The sequence below is a fragment of the Glycine max genome, chromosome 15 (assembly GCF_000004515.6).
Source record: "Glycine max cultivar Williams 82 chromosome 15, Glycine_max_v4.0, whole genome shotgun sequence".
Taxonomy (NCBI): Eukaryota; Viridiplantae; Streptophyta; class Magnoliopsida; order Fabales; family Fabaceae; genus Glycine; species Glycine max.
The window spans coordinates 4172993-4193615 of record NC_038251.2 but is presented as its reverse complement, the minus strand read 5'-3'; the positions used below and the strand labels follow the sequence as shown (position 1 = coordinate 4193615).

The 20623-nt window shown below is 32.5% G+C and overlaps 3 protein-coding genes across 5 annotated transcripts; 1 reads left to right on the top strand and 2 right to left on the bottom strand.

The window, feature by feature from the left end:
• The first annotated feature begins 1281 nt into the window (after positions 1 to 1281).
• On the top strand, positions 1282 to 4996 carry LOC100789076 (copper-transporting ATPase PAA1, chloroplastic). 2 transcript variants are annotated; one of them, XM_014767976.3, is made up of 5 exons: positions 1282 to 1562; positions 1656 to 1709; positions 1799 to 1952; positions 3245 to 3323; positions 4743 to 4996. In XM_014767976.3, exons 1-4 carry the CDS (start codon positions 1407 to 1409, stop codon positions 3268 to 3270), a joined length of 390 nt encoding a protein of 129 aa, XP_014623462.2. In that variant the 5' UTR covers positions 1282 to 1406; the 3' UTR covers positions 3271 to 3323; positions 4743 to 4996. The 2 variants fall into 2 exon arrangements, with proteins under 2 accessions (XP_014623462.2, XP_014623463.2); XM_014767977.3 differs by having other exon boundaries at positions 1287 to 1562; positions 3251 to 3323.
• On the bottom strand, positions 4895 to 10525 carry LOC100788008 (potassium transporter 7). Of its 2 annotated transcripts, XM_003547578.5 has the most exons (10): positions 10025 to 10525; positions 9125 to 9353; positions 8796 to 9044; positions 8539 to 8589; positions 7945 to 8205; positions 7532 to 7584; positions 7305 to 7419; positions 6966 to 7220; positions 5755 to 6277; positions 4895 to 5476 (listed from the first exon to the last, which is right to left on the bottom strand). In XM_003547578.5, the coding sequence occupies exons 1-10, from the start codon at positions 10277 to 10279 to the stop codon at positions 4942 to 4944; spliced, it is 2526 nt and encodes an 841-aa protein (XP_003547626.1). In that variant the 5' UTR covers positions 10280 to 10525; the 3' UTR covers positions 4895 to 4941. The 2 variants fall into 2 exon arrangements, with proteins under 2 accessions (XP_003547626.1, XP_006597348.1); XM_006597285.4 differs by lacking the exon at positions 7945 to 8205.
• Positions 10526 to 12581: 2056 nt separating this feature from the next.
• On the bottom strand, positions 12582 to 17071 carry LOC100306321 (CD2 antigen cytoplasmic tail-binding protein 2 homolog). Its single transcript, XM_003547576.4, has 10 exons — positions 16914 to 17071; positions 16137 to 16497; positions 15729 to 15854; positions 15492 to 15647; positions 14658 to 14784; positions 14445 to 14486; positions 13860 to 13997; positions 13712 to 13754; positions 13422 to 13499; positions 12582 to 12935 (listed from the first exon to the last, which is right to left on the bottom strand). Exons 1-10 carry the CDS (start codon positions 16991 to 16993, stop codon positions 12869 to 12871), a joined length of 1218 nt encoding a protein of 405 aa, XP_003547624.1. The 5' UTR covers positions 16994 to 17071; the 3' UTR covers positions 12582 to 12868.
• Positions 17072 to 20623: the final 3552 nt, after the last annotated feature.

The following is a 20623-nucleotide window of genomic DNA, read 5'->3' as shown; positions in this document are numbered from 1 at the left end:
TAACCCAAACTGAATCAAACTAGTCACATGTAAGTTGTTTTGAGTGGGTCATCAGATCACCTAATAAAAAAATATTATAAATAAAACAAAATGGAAAAATAATAGAAAAACTATAAAAAAATCATAATAAAATAAAGGTAATAAATAATATTAAAAGTAAGAATAATATAATTATATAACATAAAAATTACATTACTATGAAATTACGCAACATAAGAAATTTAAAATCTTCTAAAATAGTATAAGTTTGGATTAGTTTGAATTTTACACGTTAAAATCTGATATTCAAATTAAAGTTATCAAATTCATAGTTTTAAGATTCGAATTAAACGAATGATACAAACCAATCCAACTTTTTTTTGGATTGTATTTATCGGGTCATTGTTTGAATTTGACCCACAATCACCCTAAAGACCCATAAAACTAACACAAGATCTAAAAATATGTCCAGGTTCAAAATACTCTAACCCTAATAATTATTTAGCCCAAGATCTAAAGGACCTAAATAATTTAGCATCAACAAATTTATATTATTTTTTAAATTTTTTTGGAAGATTTTAAGTTATTTTGTCTAAATATAGCTTAAGATATTTTGAAGAGTAACAGTAGACCTTCGTTTTTTAAATCATAGTATTATCTTTTATATAAAACTATTTCATCTAAAAAAAATTAAGTTAGACAATTATATTATAAAATAATTTTTCATTTTTATTCGATCACAACCCATTTTTAGGATAATTACTTTAAAAATCATAATAATAATAATTTATAATTAAATAATAATTAATACATAACCATTAAACTCTTAAAATATTACATTATCATTAACTTTTTAAATTGAAGTGTCTTATAAATAAAACTTAAATTTTTTGTTTTTTTATTCATACAAGAATTAAAGTTACAATATTGATTTCAATGAATCATGCACAATTACTTAAATTAAAAGATTGAATTTGCAATAAAGGAAAAAAAAGAAGGAAAGAAGATCATGAATTTAAATAATTTTGCTCACAAAAATTAACAAATTAACCAATAAGATTCTGATGATAAAAAACATAATTACTTGAAATGAAAAATCATGAGCAAATTTTAATAATTTTTTTTTATAATTTTAATCATGAATTTGTCAGTATGCATTTTTTTCATGTAAGTATTAAAAATGCTATGAAAAATAATATTACTGATTTTAATAATTTTGATAAACGAAAATATTTCTAGAGTTTTAAAATAGTAATAATTATTGTAGCTTTTATTTCTATATATTTTAGGGATGTATATTGTATCGTAGGCGATAACAAAATAGTTAAGCAGTAATTGGTCTCCCCTGGAGTTGCTCCGTGTCCGTGTCTTTTAATCTTTCAATTCCGATCGCTGTGGATTCTTCGTCGTCTTTGACGGTGACGCAGATGGCGCTTTTCAAATCTCTGAAGCAGAAGCACCGCCGTCATTTCGTAAGAGGCAGAGTCAGTGTTATTAGACCACTTCATCGCCGCCTCAACTCCGTTACGCCTCTGCGGTGCTCTTCCTCCGGCGACGACGCCACCATTACTCTCCACGTTGGGGTTTGTTTCACCTCTTCTATCTCCATTTTTCTGAAACGGAATCAATCAAATTATAGAAATTAAAATCCACTTCTCACTCTTTCTACTTTCTAGGGAATGATGTGCGAGGGATGTGCAAATAGCGTCAAAAAAATTATAGAAAGCCGAGTAAGTAATAGAAATAGTAACAGTTTCAATTTCGTATCTTTGAATATAACCTAAGTTTATGTTCAATGATTAATTAATGGAGTGGACAGCCACAAGTGCTATCTGCTCATGTAAATTTGACATCCGAGACAGCAACCGTTTCCCCTGTGCCTGAACAAAAAACTGCACCAGATGGCCTAAAGCAATTGGGGGAGGAACTTGCGCAGCATTTAACTACATGTGGTTTTACTTCTACCCTTCGAGGTTTGGTATTTTTTTTTATTGTGGTTGTTTCAATTAGTTTTCATTATGGTGTTCAATGTTGTAAATGTCACTGTATCTGTTTTTATGAAGTTTTATGCAATATAGAAGGTAACATTAACAAGGTGTTGCTTGAGTTTATAGAGATCAAAGGCATGTTATTGTTCTAACGATACTTTTTGAAAGTATAATGATGGCTAGATGTATGACTTTGGACACCCCCTCAGAGATAAGATAGAAAAATATAGATAATTAATAAGATGTGACAAAAAGAGAGAGAGATAGGGAGTGTCAATTAAAGATACTTCTTTACCTTTTGAATTGTTCTACCGATCCGTCGCTCAAGACCTTTGGTCTTTACCTGGATCTGATGAAAAAAATGGAATCACATCTTATGAACTTGTTGAGAATAATTTTGATTAGTTCATGGTCTATTAGAAGTAGAAGACGCTCTGGTGGGATCCTTACGTAGAGAAAAAGATTACAATAAGTTTGATAAGGATCGAGTGACATTGCTTCTTCGGTCCGAATCAAGGAATCCCTTAAATGTGATTCAATAATATAGATAAGTAATAAGATGTGACAAAAAGAGAGACAAATAAGGAGTGTCAAAGGGGTGTTTTTTGTAAAAATGGGATATCCATATATATCTGTTTTTCTCCCTAACAAAACAAATGAAGGATATTGGAATCGGTGCGTGAATATTGAGGGGATTTTGTAGTCATTTGATTCCTTTTCATGTACAATGTTTGTTTGCATTCTTTTCTCCTCAATCTGTCACTCAATAATCTCCTTCATTGATATTTAGAAAATTGGTATGAGAATTTGAAAATCCTTCTATGTTTAGTGGCTGGTCTAATTTTCATAAAATTGTGTGCTTCATTGGTTTTTCTTCTTTTCAATATTTTACTCCTCAGACCATCCCATCTTAACAGAACTGATAGTAAGGATTCATTATAAAGTCGTTGCAATATCTCTTACCTCTTATTCTCTTAATATAAGTACTACTAATTAAAATGTTAGAGAACAGTTTGAGTTTCTATATATCTGTCTTAAAACTCAACTTTTCACCACTTGTAGAATTGTTAACTAATTGCTATGTTGTTGCTCATAGTTATACCTTTTAACTGTTAGATACATGCTCTTAAAATACTTAAAACATGAATGTACCAAAAGAAAAGAACTTAAATATGATGATGGACATTTTCTCCCCTTAGTCTGCTTGTTGTTCACTTAGCAATCATTATGCATTTTCGATACTAAAATTTGATTTACATGACCCTTGGTGGGTTAAGTGGCAGATCAAGAAGATAGCAGCTGAAGGAGTTCTATTTCATCATATAAATGCAAAAGAGTGGTTATCTGGAGTCCATGGTATGTCTTTTAACGGATTAAACTGTTATAAGATCTTATATACTCATAAGATCTTATTAAAAAGGAAACAAGAAATTAATATGATTTCTATTAATCAAAAGCAGTAGAATAATATTGTGAATAAATCTAATGCCTAATAATAGCATTGTTTTTCAGCTTTTTTCTGTTTGTTCTCTCTTCCATTACCCCAAAAAAATAGCATTGTTTTCTTTTTTAAAAAAAGTAGAAAATTTTGATAGAAAAATCTTGTGATGACTTTTATGTCCTTTATGATATGGTTGATTGAGAGAAATGAAAATAGAGATAAGAAAATGTAGATTAATGATATATTTACTTTCATTTGATTATAGAGAAAGTAGGAGAGGAAAAAACGAGAGTGAGAGAAAAACTTTAGTTCTAAAAGTAATTCTTTATTCTATTTTTCCTACACTATTTCAATGTAAGTCTACATAAAGTTGTGATCTCTGCAGTTCTTTCTCAAAAAGGCATAAAAAAACTAAAATGGTTTATAATTAGCTTCTTCATAAACCCGGAGTCCTTCCTTAGTCTTATACCTGTTGACAAAAGATTAAGAGGGTAATATATACTCCGTTCAATTTTTCCGTAAATGGAAGCCATCAGATTACAATAGTGCAAGGCTTGCAAATTATTTCCAACTACAAACAATTAGCTCCCACATCGATCCTATATATTTGTCACACAGTATTGAGATCTTCGATTGGATTCTATTTAATATCTTTTTGACACATCACGTGCCTTTACCAACAGTATGACCTAATTATAACAAAATCCCGACTATATTTCGGTTGTTTTCGTGTGACTTTCAACATTCATGAGATCATCTTTGTTCCGTGATGTCTTCGAACATTCCATCCTTAAAGATTCGTAAATTTGTATAGTATTCTACACGCTTTCTCTTGAGGCAAAAGCGTTTCAGCAAATCATATTACATCATCTGTGTCTGATGATTAATTCGAAAAGTTCGATGCACTTGAATTCTGATTTCTTTTTTTTTTTTAACTGTAATATGCGAATCAGAGAAAGGACACAATTCACGAATCAGTGAAGGCTTCAGGCCGACCACTTAGTGTTTTTATTCCAACTCGTGAATTTAGTATATTAAAGACCAAAAAGGGAAATATACATTATGAAAATTTTCAAATAAAAAAATAGACATGATCTCATTTGTGTTTCAATCAAGAAAATGTCTAGTCAGAGTTGGGAAGGTAGACAACAAATTAAGGCGATAGAATAAGAAAACTAAGGGCAATGACATACCACTGTACGATACTCGATGTCCATGGTTCTGTCGTTTAAGTTGAATTTGACACATTCACAAATGTGTACTGTATGCATAGGGATGTTTAATTTTTAACATTTTCTCTTTGTTATCTGCCTTTTCCGATCCCATATATGCAGATGGCGAATCCACAACCACAACAAACATCAGGACAACTTCCGGATTGTCGCGCTGGAAGGACAATAAACAATTTGGAGATCCACATGGCTAGAAAGGATCGAACATTTGAGCAATCCAAAATAAGACCTTTCCACTGCTATCAAACTGTAGCTTTCAAGATAATTGCCATTTGTTTTATTTGGGCTGCAAAATTGATTTTCAGACCATGTATGTCATGCTAACTTGCATCAGATGTGAGTGTGGTACACTTAAAGTTGTGATCCCCCTTCTGCAGTTCTTTCTCAAAAAGGCATAAAAATAGTTTATAACTAACTTCTTGATAAACCACGAGTCCTTCCTTGCTCTTATATCCCCATGACCCAGAAGATACACAACACCAGATTCTTTAGCCTTGTGAATAAAATATAACTCACTCTCAAGGCTCTGCTCAGCATCAAACACCAGGGGATCAGTGGATACCGGGCTTATCACGTCTGATGTGCTTGCTTCTAAAATGGGGTTGCTTGTACCCTTAAAATCAGCAAGAAGAGGAACACCAAGTGAGTAAACGCTCCCATTGGGAGCTATGAGAACCCTAGAATTAGGGTACTCATCCTCTGAATCAGTATCATCATCCCCATCACTCTCCAGTGACCTCTCCTGAGCCTCACGACGTATAAATTTCTCTAGACTCTCAATCAGCAGCTGCTCAAAAGTCTGATGATTTTCTTTCCGAACATCTTTGTAACCATACCTGTTTGACATAAAAATTCAGACAAAAAGACATTTTCATTAAGAGGATAATAAATACATTATTCACAAAATTATCGCTTACTGAGATGCTCAGTTGTTCACATGAACTTATTGCACTGCAAATTTTTATTAAGAGGATAAAATACATTATTCACTAAAGTAATTTATAGGACCTCATTTTAAGAATCCATTCAACTTTTCCTTAGACCACCTAGAATGAATGTAAAGGTTTGAATCACCACTGATCTAATACTACACACAAAGAAAATGTGAGAATACCTGGCGATACAACGAAATATATGGTAGCTTTTGGGGCAGACTCGCCGAAAAAGAAACCTTTCACTTTGCAGCACCATAGGAACTGGAACATACTTGATACTCACAAATATAATCATGGAGTGTATTGCAGGAAGTGTGGTCAGAAAATGACCAAAAATTGCCGGTATTCCTTTTACCAACTCATTATAAAGCAAACCAATCCCAGGAGCTCGTATTGTCCCAAGATTACAACCTAATTCTCGCATCAAATCCGTTGACAGCTTTTGCTTGACTTCAGTTTCATACTTGAGATTGCTTCCATAATTCCATACGTACATTATTAGAAACATTATTATGGCAAAGACCAGTATAATCCAACTTCCATCTGTCACACTCCACAGGACAGACGAAAAAAAAGTTAATTCCAATCCCAAGAAGAGTACCACGAAACTCAGCACTATGATGATGTGTATCTGCCATATAAGAATCATAACAAGGGTTACTAAAATAGTGGTCATCATCATCACCCCGAGCTCAGCAATGCCTGAAAGGGGATAAGGAGCAAGACGAATATGAATACATTATAATATAACAATAACGAACTAAGTTCGGTGCCTAAAATAAAAGCTAAAGAAAGCTAAACTACCACCAGTCTACATCCCCCTATCTAGCTTGCCAAATCAAATTATTATCAATGAGTATCAATTCATTTTTATAAACTTAATAAGTTTCCTCAATGTGACATTGTGACCACAGCCATTCGTAATAAACTGATAGCCACCACCTCTTAGAAGTCTTGATGATGGAAACAAATATGCACAAAATGTTATCATTCAAAGTTTACAGCCAGCATTTAAAGAGCAGTGCAATGATGGGGTTTTAGGTCTCAGTGTGCATGGATTCTTCTAACTTCTAAGCAAATTGGGTCCTCTTATACAAGGCTCCAGTTGGATTATTATTTCTCAAATCTCAATATAACTGAGGACATGCAAAGGAAATATTAAGATTACAAATAAAGAGGAAATACTAGGAGAGCAGTTTAATGCCTTTCCAAATAATTACAAGTAATACAAGCTACTGATGCAAACTGTTCTATTGTGATAGTAGATAGCAACAAAATTGTGATATTAACATTATCACCAAGTTTCAATTTGACTATCTTACGTAAACATGGCTGATAAGTTTTACCAATTATCTGCAGGACTAAAAATAAATTGAAATAAATTCATTACCATAGGCATTTCCAATCTCGTCAATGCTAGATATAGTGCAGACAAGCACCAGAGAAAGAGCCAAGAGGAACCAGTTTATCACAGGGATATAGATCTGGCCCATAAATTTCCGAGAAGTATGAATGATTTTAAGACGAGGGAAACAACCGAGTGCAGTTGATTGCTTTATACATGAAAATGTTGCTGTTGTCATAGCCCGACTCGCAATAAGTGCAGCAATGTTAGCAATAAGGAAAGTTGGCCAGAATGCACCACCTGCAGACAGAGGATATCATTACTTGAAGATCCTGTAAATTGCAAAACCAACACACTGTAAAGAGTGATATTATTGACACTCACTTGGAACAGAAGAAAAAAAGGCTTGACCAGCATCAGCATGGTTTTCCATAAGGTATGCAGCTTGACCCAAATAACCCAATAGTAGGCACGGCAAAACAAGAAAGACAAATGAAAGCTGCAAATTAGCCCCATCAGTTTCACCAGCATATCAGTTTGCGATCACACAGGAAATAAAAGATAAGAAAGCATGACAGTCAAATAAATATGACAAGGACAAAATCCACTACCTGAACTGAGCGTACAGAAAAGTAGCAAAGATCTGCAAACATGGCTTCAGAACCTGCAACATGAAACAATCAGTATTTACGTCAATTAATAGTTGAATAGGTTGTGCATATCCCAACTATAGTTACATTTGTATTGCAATTTTATCACATTAAAATATCAAGTCATCGTGAGCTGATAAGGATTACAGTGACAGAATAGTTTATCAATAAACCTAAAAGTTCAGACTATTTCTCCTCAGATAGCAGCAAACATGAAATGAAAACCTGTACATTGATCATCATAATTGCTTGCAATGCATTGTCTTTAAAACAAACAAAAACAGACTAGTAGAACCAAATTTACATAAATGATAGGACAAAATGTATGGTATTATTGCATTCTCAGTATCAAGATCTTGCATGTATGTGTTTACCAGTTGCACTCAGAAGGCAACCCCCTAGAGAATACCATGCATTAGTTGAGTTCCTCTTGAAGAAATAGTAGATGTGAATCGGATTAAATGCCCTCAAGACACTATTGTCATATTTGACAAGATTATATATCCCGATGCCCGCAAGAGAACAAAACCATAAGAACAAAGCAGGTCCTACAGCAAGTCCCATTTTACTAGTTCCATACTTTTGTACACTGAACAAAATGATAAGACAGGCAACCGAAATCATCACCACTTCATCTGCAGAGTCAAAAAGCGAAGAAAAAATTCAAGCAACCAAACAAATGACCACAACATAAGGATATAAATCAGCTTAATAATATACCCACCTCCCAACCCATCTTAAAAAAAACAGAAATTAAAAAAAAATGCTTTTTATTCTCTCGAACCAAGTCAATAGATAGAAAAAGTGATATTATATTAAGCTTAGATGATTTATTTTAGCCAAAGAAGAAAGAAAAGATAAAAGGTCTAAACTGAAATTCTTTGGGTGTGTCTGTGGATATCTGACATTCAATCTAGGTATTAATAACTAATACAGATAATAGAGTTCATTAGTAGGTTACATAATACCTTTCTTGATTGCATCTACCCCAACTTTTAAACCACCAACAGATGACATAACTGCAGCAAAGCAAAGATAGAAAGAAAATTACTATAAAGAAATAAACAGAAAAAAGAGATAAAGAAAACAATAGCTGGTCATGAATACAAGCAACAACATATCATTATGTCAATACAGAAATGGTTTTTGGCATCATCCTGAACACAGTGACCAAAGCAAGTCTGAAAAAACTACAGGTATACACGAAGTAACATCAGTATATAACCTGACATTGCTGGCGTAACAACACCGTTAGCAATCACCATTGAAGTACCAGCAAGAACTAATATTAGTAGAGTCTTCTTCAGAGCCAGAGAATTCTCAAGTCTTTCCTTGATTTTTAATGACCTTTCAAGCTCAGGGGATGGCACCTTCAGCCTAAAGCTTGATATACGGGCATCGGATGGTAACTGATTGGGGAGAAGACTCACCTTAGCATGACGACAGATCAAGGAGTACAAGGCAAAAGTACCACCTGCAGTGGTTTCAGAACAAGAATGATTTTGAGGACATAACTGCCAGAAGCTTTATTCAAGGATATTAAATTTAATATACCTTCACCGTCATCATTGGCCCACAGAACCACCAGGACATACTTCAATAAAGGAAACAAGATTAAAGTGTACAAGACAAGTGATAAAGCTCCAAGAATGTCTTCATTTCCATTAATAGGGGCCTTTCTAAACATAACACTGAAGGTATATAATGGACTTGTTCCAACATCACCAAAGACAACACCAAGTGTCTGAAAAGCCAATACAATTTTCTTACCCACACTGATGTCCTGCGGTGAAATATAATGAAGACAACAAGCAGATAATATTAATATATAGATGTTGATGTTCCACTACACTAACAAGCTATATAATCTCATGATGAGCAGTAAGACACTTTAAGGGGTGGACCGCAGGCACAAGAACCGTGAACAATTAGAATACATCAGTGAATTACAGACTAAAATTCATATAATCCAGAAATTCAGCAAAAGGAACAACAGTGATTGCTTTAAAAGAAGAAGAAGAAGAACGACAAGAAACATAAGCATCTCCTAGACACTAATTGTTATATAATAGCTTGAATTGTAAAATCATCATTAAGGTTGCAATGCGCATAAGATTTTGGTTGTATTGGGATTTGGATTAAGAGCATCAAAGAGATGATTGGTTTAATTTTCACAGTCCACAGACCGTAGACTTTCACTCTGTTTTGGCCGCGAACGTAGACTTCAGGTTGAACCATGTTAAATTCCATACCTAATTTTCTTCACCTTATTTTCCATTTCTGGAGCATGTCATAACACTAAATTAACAATCAAAATTCACAAGGTCCCACGCAGAGAGAAACTTTTAGATTGATTTAAATATTTTTTCCATCAGAAATTTCAACCTATACTGAGAAACAACGTGGCGTGGCCACTTCCACAAACTGATTCTCAAAGAGAGAAAGGAAAGAGACCTCATAGTCACTTCTATGAGCACCGGGAACTTCAAGGGCCTCGACGTCGAAGGAATCGATGCGAGGACCAGTGCGAATCAGTCTCTGTTCCGCGTTATCCTCTTCCTCCTCCGAATCCACCACGCCACCGTGCCGCCCCAATCTCAAATCCGCATCGAAGTTCTCTAAATCCGACGCGTCCTCGTCGTCGTCCTGTATAACCCACCGCGATTCGGTGGAGTCCATCGACGTTCCGCCATTGATCTCCTCGGCCATGTGTTAACGCAAAATGCGAAAATCGTGGTCGTTAGTTAGGGTTTCACATAGAGAAATCGCTGAATCTCAGGAACTAGCTTTTGCCATGGATTGGATTGGACAGGACAGTGCTGCCAGCCATAATTCACAGCCTCTGGCGTAAGATTAGTCCCGTTGCTTCGGTCGCATTCTCTGTAACGCTTTAAGACGGCGCAATCCGAATAAAGTGGTGTTTTTAATCTCAACATGGGATAGTGTTAGGATTCGGTCGAACCAACCAAACTTAAAATGATTTGGTTTGATTTATTTTTTATTAAAAATAAAATTTAAATCAAATTAAATTAATATTTTATGATTTAGTTTCGTTTAATTTTGGTAATTTTTATTAGAAATATTATTTCATTAGAATTTAAATATATTTTTTTCATATTTTAAATAAAATTATATCAAAAAATTATTGAAACTTATTAATAATAAAAATGTGTAAAATTTGATCTATTTTAAATTACACATATCTTAAAAAATCATTTGAAAAATAAAATAATAAATATTATATGAGTTTTATATACATAACACTACAAAATATTATAAAACTCGAACAACAGATTAAAATAAAAAAATAAATCCTATATACAATGCAAAAACCTATATTTTTTTGAATTATATTAATTACATAAAAATAAATTTGAATTACAATTAAATATTTCTTTTAAGCACCCCTTCGTACACAAATAAAATATATAACATTAAAATAATTTAAATGTTACCATTTTATTTGATTTGGATTGGTTTCAAAAACACAAACAATAAATCAAACCGAACTAATTGATTTAAAAAAAACTATTCAAAGAAATCCAAAAATAATTAGTTTAGTTCAATTTTTGATTTTTTGAGTGGTTTTTAATTTTTATCTTAGTTCAATTTAGAGTTGAACACCCCTCTACAGAGGCATAACTTCTTCTCCTTCCTTTTTTTTTTACATTATCAAGCTTTTTTTTATTACACTCCTCTTTCAATAAATAAAAACAGACAAAATGGAATATAATGGAACAATAATAATAAGTTACTGCATTTTTATATATTAAAATAAGATAAAATGAAAAGGAATAAAATAAAATTTATCTATTCTATTTAATATTTCTAAATTTTTCTAACTTGGAGGTATGAGATGAAATTATTTTTCATCCATAAAATATTCAAACAATAGCATTTGCATCCTTTAGGTTTATATCTAACCAATCAATATAAAGGTTATTTTCACTCAAGATAGCCTCCCTTATATCTTCGTAAAGACAAGTGTATAAAGTATAGAATATTGAATAATTGCAGTAAAAATAAATATTGAATAATTGTAGTGAAATTATTTCAGTACGATGACTATAATTGGTTGGTTCATGCTAGTGATAATTGAAAGATTGAAAATTACGTTTATCTTTATTTATAAATATAATATAATGGCGGAATCATGAATAACATTTTAATTTTACATTTGGGGAATGCATATTGTTACGTTGATGTGTTTCTGATCTCTTTTATTTTTTTAAATTTTATAACTTTTTTCTAATTTATTACTTTGACTAATAAAAAACAAAAATATTTTTTAAAATAAAACTGCCAATATTGAGTTGAAGGGGAATTTTTTTAAATGGGCTAAAAAGTTAAATTGCCCATTATAATAATGACCTATATGGCAAAACACTTTAGAGATCATCATCCGATCTTCTAAGCTATGGTGAAACACTTTATATCTAGCCAGATGATTATCTTCTGTTGGAGATTGGCATGTCTTATAATGACCTGTAATTCGTTCTTGAAATTTTTTTTTTCATAATTTTGTCTAGCAAATATGATTTGTTTATTTTTTTATCGTCAGCTCATTAATATTAGCTAGATGAGAGAGGCTGTGCCTATATCAAGAAGGTTCCTATTTTGACATTATTCTGTTTATTAGTAGGAACCTTCATATGGTTGTTGCATATTAAGAGAAGCTTGTTGCATATTTCAGACAAGATTCTTGAAGATGGTTTGAATTTATTACTTAAAACGAACAAGAATAACGTTTGGTATTTGTTTCCAGATACTGAAATGAAGAGCAGTAGGGCTTCATATTGTTGTTGCATATTATGAGAAACTTGAGTTGAGGATGAACAAAATATTTATTACGAACAAATTTAATGTCATACGTGAATATCTCAATTCTTGCATATTTAACTACAATTAACAGCAGCTTAAAAAAATAAAATTAACAGAATAAAAAAATTGTTACATACATTAACATCACAAAACATCATCTTAAAATAATTATCTTTTCCGAATAAAGTGATTTGCAATTTGAAGGCAAAACTGCATATAACTCACAAATTGATAAGAGTAAACATTGTACAGCTCCTAACTTCAAGGGATCATTCTAAGTAATTTTTAGGCGAAAAGTTTAAGGAACTATAAAACAGGAACCTTAAAGAGATAAAAACACAACTGTTAGCAGTAGCACCTAAGAAGAAATCCCCCATAACGTACAAAAAGATCAAGAGTGCTTCGGTCTGTACATGAGCCACTGAGACAGTGATTGTGGCTATGCTAAATAGCCTATTCTCCCCTTAAACTAGTCACTCAACTCACATTGGATGCAACCTCGTGAACTTCTTCATATGCGCTAGTCTCCTCATTATATGAGTACCTGTGCTTAAACAAAAAGAAACATTGCCAGTGAGCTATGAACATGATTTGCAATAAGACAAACATCGAACAAGTCACTCAATTGGCAGCAGTCCAGAATACAGCTAGTGTGAACTATATATGGCTACTATTGCAAGGTCCATCCCACATGGCATCCCCCACAAATTGTAAGAAATCTATAGATAGACAAAAATCGACCCCCTCTTTCTTTTCAGGTTCTTTTTGTTCCTTAAATAATAGAAGTGTACTGATCACCAAGCATGTTTTTTTGCCCCAAGATCAAGATTAAGTACAAGTATCACGTCTCTTGATATAGTTTCCAACAAGAATTATCTAAATATCAAGAATAAAATTTAAACAAAAGGGCAAAGAAGTCATATCCAAAGCCATGTAGTTTCAGACACTTACAAATAAATAGAGGCCAAAAGCTATCAAAATGAAAATTCACACACCACACAAACTAAAATGAATCATCAATGTGCTATACCATTGCCCTGATGCTGCTGAGCAATAAAGCCCTGTATTTGGATCATAATAATAGCCCAAAGTGCTGCTGTAATAGTACCTGGACCATCAAATAAATTGATGTCAGAAATTCTTTTTTATTAAAGAATTCATTAAGAGAAAGAAGAAATGGATACACACATCAACTTTTGTCACACTCTTTATACTATACTAAACATTTTTTTGTTGTTTCTGATATTAAAACAAATGTAACTAATGTTGCATATCTATCAGATTATTTCCAAAAACTTAGATGGAAGAAAAGAGTCATACCCAGAAGATTCATCATACACATAATCGTTTTGTGATGCTCCACCTGGAAAGGAAAGTAGAACCATGTTAAGTAAAGTACTTTATCAGATAAAAATCAGGAACAAAAATTCCATTTCAGAAGCTAATTTTAGAGAGGCACTGTATTTACCCTCAGGACCAGAATTTATGGCAACTGAAGAAGATTGACTGACTGCATTATTTTCATCTGTAGATGGCTTACTGGTATCATGCTCGTCATCATCAGCAAACATATCATAATTTGCCTGGGCTAACTTCTCATATCCTTCTGAAAAAGGGAGATTATAGAAGGCATAAGCATTAAGCAATTGGTAGTAGTACTATCAAACAGGTAACCTTCATTGCTTCTCACAAACCTAAATATCTGCATCATCATTCAATGAAGAGCCAAGAAAAAATGGAGATTAATATACAGCCCCAAAATCTAAAGCTTAATATGGATATCCAAAAAATAGTTTTTTCAAACACCATGAATTGACCATCACTATGTATCATATTGATAATTGAGCAGTAAGTTCTATCTCGCATCACATCATGACCATCATAAAAACATAAGTTGAACAGAATTAAATTAGTAAAAAAAAAATAACTAAATCCAATTATGTTAGAAAACCAATCAGCATATTAGAACAAAGCATGAACTAAAGATGTGAACAAAACAATAAAACATAATACAAATATAATAAAGCATTGAGTATACGTTTATAACACTGACCTGCTTCACGATCAAAAACCTCTTGCTTTTCATGATAAACATCTGGAAAAAAATGTAAAAGAACCAAAATTAAGCATCATGTACAAATGTGCAACGTTAAAAAAAATGAAGCAAAACAAGTTGCAAAACATAAAGGGTCTCATCAGGCTATCTAAATGATTACGTGTTTGAACCATGCTTAATATCTACAAAGCCCAGAGGGAATAACTTAACTGTATTCACCATTCTCCATCAGCTTCATAGCATCCTCAGTTAGCTGGTCAAATACAATCTTAGTCTCAGCAGACATTTTTGCCTTTCTATCACTGTTACCTTTTAACCTTCTTAAGGCTTGCAAGACCTATTGGAAGAGTTATCTATTAATAAAGCCCAGCAAATGACCCTCAAACACCCCTAAACAGAGTAAATGATGTATTATATATAAATAAATTCCATCCTACCCAAGTATAATGAGTTAAAATTACAAAGATATAAAGAGATCAACTAATCAAGTAATTGAACATGATAACGAGAATTATTATAACTTTTTAATTATTATAACAATAAATTTTGTTTTCTATTTTTATTTTTACGAACACCATTATCCCTTTAGTTTGGTAAATTGGTAATAAGCAGGTTTTTCTCTGCTAACAATGAGAGAGAGAGAGAGAGAGAGAGGTAAACCAGTATCAAATCAAGTTAAAAGTAAAATTGCATAGGTGACTATGGAGTTAGCAGCAAATTTCACTTCTCTTATTTTCTGCATTTACTTGTTCCAACTTAAAAATCTCAACATCAAAATTGCATATTCTTTACACGTTTAGAGTATGAACTTTTAACTACTATATATTTTACAGATTAACGGATATAAAGTTCCTCAACAAGAAATGTCACAACTGCTTGGCCATAAAGAAAATAAATGTTTGCCTCAATAAATAGATGATCTACTGTTTCTACTCTTGAGTGAGTTGGCAAATAAATTTATTGTATTTTACAATGATGCTTCAGTAGAACAAAGACATCAAAATCAGAAATCAGAAAATTAAGAATGGCAAAATATAGGCTTACCGTTTCCCCAGGTTCAAGAACATTTGCAATGCGCCTCTTCATGATTCCAATATCTTTAGAAGAAAGGTCTGGGGGGCCCTCATCTTCATCATTTGTTGCTACAGAGCTTAATGCAGCATATTTTGGATCAACTTCAACATTATCAAGCCATGCATCCTGTAAGGCTCTTTAATTTATTAATAGAGCTCAAATGAAATAGTCACAAATAAAAAATGAAAAACAATATAAATCCCTCACCTTAATCTCATTCTCTCTTACATATTCAACAAAATTTCCTGCAGCATCAAAATAACCTTCTTCCCTTTCTTTCTCTAGGTTGAAAGGCTCAATTTGAATCCCATCATCAACAAAATTCTCGTTATCCTGCCACAAAATATCACCTATCACTGCCTACCTATCCTTTATGTGGACTCAATAACAGATCTCTATGCAAATACTTCTACTATAAAAATTGCTGCTGATTAAGGAATGAATCACACTACAAAAATACATTTGAACTACAGCCAACATACAACAAGATTTACCAGGCACACAATTGACGCTACTAGAATCCATTAAAAAAAAGTATTCTACAGAAATGATTAAATTGTTTGTGATAAAAAGTTCATCCAGCTCAATAAGTTAAGGAAAAACTTCAAAACAAACCTCATATGTCACTTCAGCAGCCGATAAATCGTTTGTGATACCTCCAGCGCCCTCACTAAGGAGTTCAGAAGTAATTTGATTTCTGAGTTTTGCCCGTTCTTTGGCAGCAGCAATTTTAGGATTCATCAAGTCAACTTCTTCACCCTCCTCAACATTTGCTTTGTCCACCACCACTTCATCTCCTGGCTTCACTTTCTTTCCCTTTAGAAACCTTCTGAGTTTTTCCCGCTCTTTTGCAGCATTGGTGGCAGTTTTAGCATTCACCAAGTCAACTTCACCCTCCTCAACATTTGCTTTGTCCACCACCACTTCATCTCCTGGCTTCACTTTCTTTCCCTTTGGAAACCTAACCCTTTTTTCTCTGTATAAATTTATAAATTCAATGCAAGCATCTCAAAATTCAGCTCCACAAACTCATCAGAACAATCTCAAAAGCTAAAACGAGCACAAGGGGGCACACACAAACACAACATATTACCGCTAGTGGGATGAATGAATAAAATACACAAAACTTATTACACAGTATTCAATATTCATACACAAGCATAATGAATTTAAAGTAAACTAGCTTCGAAGAATGCCAAATTTTAGGGCCAGAAATTAGAACTTGATAGGCGTTGGAGGTGATCCACAAGATAATAGTCCCCGAATCAAAATAACAGAAGCCAATATGCAATAAACTAAGTCTAAAAATCATTTCTACCGATTACTGGAATTTTCTCAATAAGAATGAATGAAATTAGGGTTTGTGAGCGGGAAGAAGGGAAAAGAAATTACGGTGGCTTTTTGGAGAATTCATTGTCGTCTTCTTCCATAAAGGGGCGTTTAGCGCTACTGCGAGATGACTCTGCCGCCATTGAAGAAGAGATTTCCCCCTTCTCTTTTTTTCTTTTTCGAGGGAATTCTCTTTCAACCTCTTCTTGGCTTTAAAAGTTTTTTCACTTTAGATAATTAATTAATTTAAAAACATTATATTACAATTTAAATTATAAATCCAAAATATAATCTTAACATTCAAATATATTTATTCATTATTAAATTTAATTATAATATATTTTATAAATTTAAAATATTTATTTATTATAAATTTTAATGATATAGAAACAGATATTTAGCTTAGTACACAAACTACAATACTTAAAATTTGTGAACATTTTCTAGCTCAATTGGTTGAATATGTGTGAGTTATATTATTGTAAACTTTTTTCCATATTCTCTTTGATTCAATTCTTACTTGGAAAAAAAACTAAAATACTAATTTTGTAATATAGAAAAGAAAACATTTTTTTTTGAAAAATAAAATACATTGAATTTTTTCATAAAATAGAAAACGGATTAAAATACGATTGTCAATATTAATGAGTATGTTTGACAAATTATTTTAATTAGCCTATAATTTATTCGATAAGGTTTTAAACTTGTTTAATTAAAATAGACATGCTTAATATGCAAATTTATTTTATAGTGCTTTTCAAATGCTACTTAAAATTATATTTGAACTTACAACTTAAATTTTATTATTATTTTTTGCTTTTGTACTCTTAATACTTTAATAAATTTCCTTATTACCACTTCATTTACTATTACAATATTTATGAAAATTATCTAATAATAAAAATAATTTAAATCGTTTTTGTTTTTGTTTTTATTCTTTGGGTTATCTAATCTTTTACTATTCCGGATGGATGCACTTAACTGAATATTTGTCTAGATAATGTGAAGCTGAAAGCTATCAACATTCCAAATTGACATGAGACTCGCAATACAACTTTCTTATATCTATCTGAAACTCTATAGGTGCGTGATGTAATTTGGGATGGGTATGAAGAAAACATAGCATTATAAGCAAATAAAGTTATATTTAGTCAACAAGCTATCCTTAGATATAAAAAGAACAGCACGAAAAAAAAAAAGAGAGAAACTATTATGGTCTCGGATCACACATGTCTATAATTTTGATTAATTTCCATGTGACAATTAATTAGATTTTCAATCTACAAGAAAGAATTAATAAAACTTAATTCCATAATTTAGCCGGGGACCACGATGATATGAGGTCATACAATAATTTCTCTGAAGCTAGAAGATGCTGAAGTTGTTAAATTTGAGGTTGGCATAACTAGCACTGAGATAAGCATTAAGCAAGTCATTTTTAGAAGACCAGAAATGAGCCTTGAGACCAGCTTTTCTCAATGCTTTTAGGATTTTGTTCTTGTGTGCGTATCCCGTCACTACAACCTTCTGGCTGTTACAATCCACTTCCACCTTCTCTATCCCCTACACGTAGATTCATAGCTAATGCCAAATATTAATTAATATATTAATATATTCAACTACAAAGTAGTACTAAATACGAATTATTATATATGACATATGTGGTTTCCCATACAATCATATACCTACACACAAACCAACCTTTCAATTTTGCGAGGCATTTCCTTAGTCTTTTCTCGTGTATTCCAACCATTTCCACTTTTAACTCAACTATCTGCAATGCAATGCAAAACAACACTTCAATATTATCAATCATTCATAATTCTCATAAGAACGTTACCACACATGTTAATTCACGTTGTGTGAGGCTAACTCCAGTATATTCAACTCAACCCATGATGACATCCTTTCAACTAATTCATTTGTTTGATTGAGTGTACATTTTTTCATTCATAATCTAATAATGAATCTTTTATCATAATTCTATAAACTAAAAACACCCCATTTTTCAAAATTACCAAAAATGCAGAAAATTGAGACAATAAATTCACTATAAACTACTAGTGCTATATAAAACTTGAAGGAACAATACCTCCATGGAAAATGATCAGAGGAAACGATGCCTTAAAGATAAGTCCAAAGAGACAGAGAGACTGATAGTGTATTATATATATATATAACACAGTTGGTAGCCAACTAAAGTTGGAAGAAACATTAAAATGAAGAATGTCTTGGGTTTTGGGACTGGTGGCCATTTGAGTTAATAATACAGTAAGCACCAAGCAAAACCATATATGGTTTGAGAGGGACACAAGCAAATTGAGCTTTAGATTTAGAATATGCGGCTCAAGATACGAGGCTTTAGAATTAGATCCACTCAAAGAAATGAATACATGAAAATTTGAAATGATTGGCTTTGACAGGTCTAATTCGGCTTTTGATCGAGTCCCCTTTTGACCGAAGTTTAACTCGCACATTGAGAAAATAAATGAAATGGACAAAGAGAAGCCATCTTGGTTTTGATGCAGATCAATGTTGAACATCTGACACACATAATCTATGTTGAATTTATCAATTAGTACATTGAACTTGATGAATGGATATGTCACCCACGCTTTAACAACACGTTTGAATGATGAAAATTTAAGTCAAATAAAACATAATATCTTCTAGAACTTACTAATAAGTTGTTTAAAGAGTGAAGATTGAGGAGCAATTCTACACCGTACGCATTGCATATACGTGAAGAGGCTAGTTAGGCTAAAAGCACAGTAAAGTTGGGGATCTTGAATCTCTTGCTTTTTTTGGTGAATTGGATTGGATAGATCCTTTACTCTTTGATGTCATATTCTTTAAAGAAAACAAGTTTACGTCTTGTCCAGTTACTGTCACTTTTTCAATATTACTGTGCTTCGAGACACACACATTGCCTTCCTTCTACGAGGATAAAAATCCCAAAATCGCTATGTTATGGCAAGATATGTTAGTAATGTATATGTATATTTTGTATGCTACATTATTTTCTGTGTTATTTTATAACTACTGCATTATCTTTTTCCCCTTGCGGTTAGAAAATTGACAATAAGGTGCATATGTAGAGTATGGACACGGCACTGCTCTTTACTTGTGATCTAGCATATGGTATTTTGCATTTTTGTTGTGAGCAGACTTAGCAGAACAAGAAAAGAGAGAAACAGAAAGAAAGAGAATAGAAACGGGTAATGTGTAGAAAACAAGAATAACAGCATGAAATAGAGCAAGCAAAAATCATGGTATAATTGGTTATACCTTTTTGCCTAGCTCATATAGATGCACCCTCTCTCACAACTTTATTCGTTGGTCCAAACACGTCACATTAGATGATCTAAAGCTATGTTTGTACTTTGTAATTGAATAAGAACATGTCATCCCTTCTGTTACCATTCAAAATAAAAAAGAAAACGATAAAATATACATATGAAATACTCTGCCTAAAGTAAACTAACCCACCCACATTTCTATTAATAAAGAAAGAGATGGCCAATAAAAGTAAACATGAAATAGTTCAGTGAACGCTTAAACAACAGAGCACTTCCTTCCTTATAATTTGTTATATTTGTAGACAGATTTAAGATTATGACACCATATGGCATATATAGGAAATTGACCAAGCATCACATCTGAATCAAACTGATTCATAATGAAACAAACTTTTATTCAGAGACACTGCTATAAAGCCTATAATAACTAAGCATAGACGGAGTATTAGTAACCAGAACAGCGCCGGTGCAGTG

Coding starts and splice junctions, on each gene's coding strand:
- LOC100789076 (XM_014767976.3), top strand. CDS start 1,407: ATGGCGCTTTTCAAATCTCTGAAGCAGAAGCACCGCCGTCATTTCGTA. Junction 1,563..1,655: donor CCATTACTCTCCACGTTGGG/GTTTGTTTCACC, acceptor TCTACTTTCTAG/GGAATGATGTGCGAGGGATG. Junction 1,710..1,798: donor AAAAAATTATAGAAAGCCGA/GTAAGTAATAGA, acceptor TGGAGTGGACAG/CCACAAGTGCTATCTGCTCA.
- LOC100788008 (XM_003547578.5), bottom strand. CDS start 10,279: ATGGCCGAGGAGATCAATGGCGGAACGTCGATGGACTCCACCGAATCG. Junction 8,206..8,538: donor GGTAGATGCAATCAAGAAAG/GTATTATGTAAC, acceptor TTGACTCTGCAG/ATGAAGTGGTGATGATTTCG. Junction 5,477..5,754: donor ATATTTCGTTGTATCGCCAG/GTATTCTCACAT, acceptor TATGTCAAACAG/GTATGGTTACAAAGATGTTC.
- LOC100306321 (XM_003547576.4), bottom strand. CDS start 16,993: ATGGCGGCAGAGTCATCTCGCAGTAGCGCTAAACGCCCCTTTATGGAA. Junction 15,648..15,728: donor TAAGAGAGAATGAGATTAAG/GTGAGGGATTTA, acceptor AGAGCCTTACAG/GATGCATGGCTTGATAATGT. Junction 13,755..13,859: donor CATAAATTCTGGTCCTGAGG/GTAAATACAGTG, acceptor TTTCCTTTCCAG/GTGGAGCATCACAAAACGAT.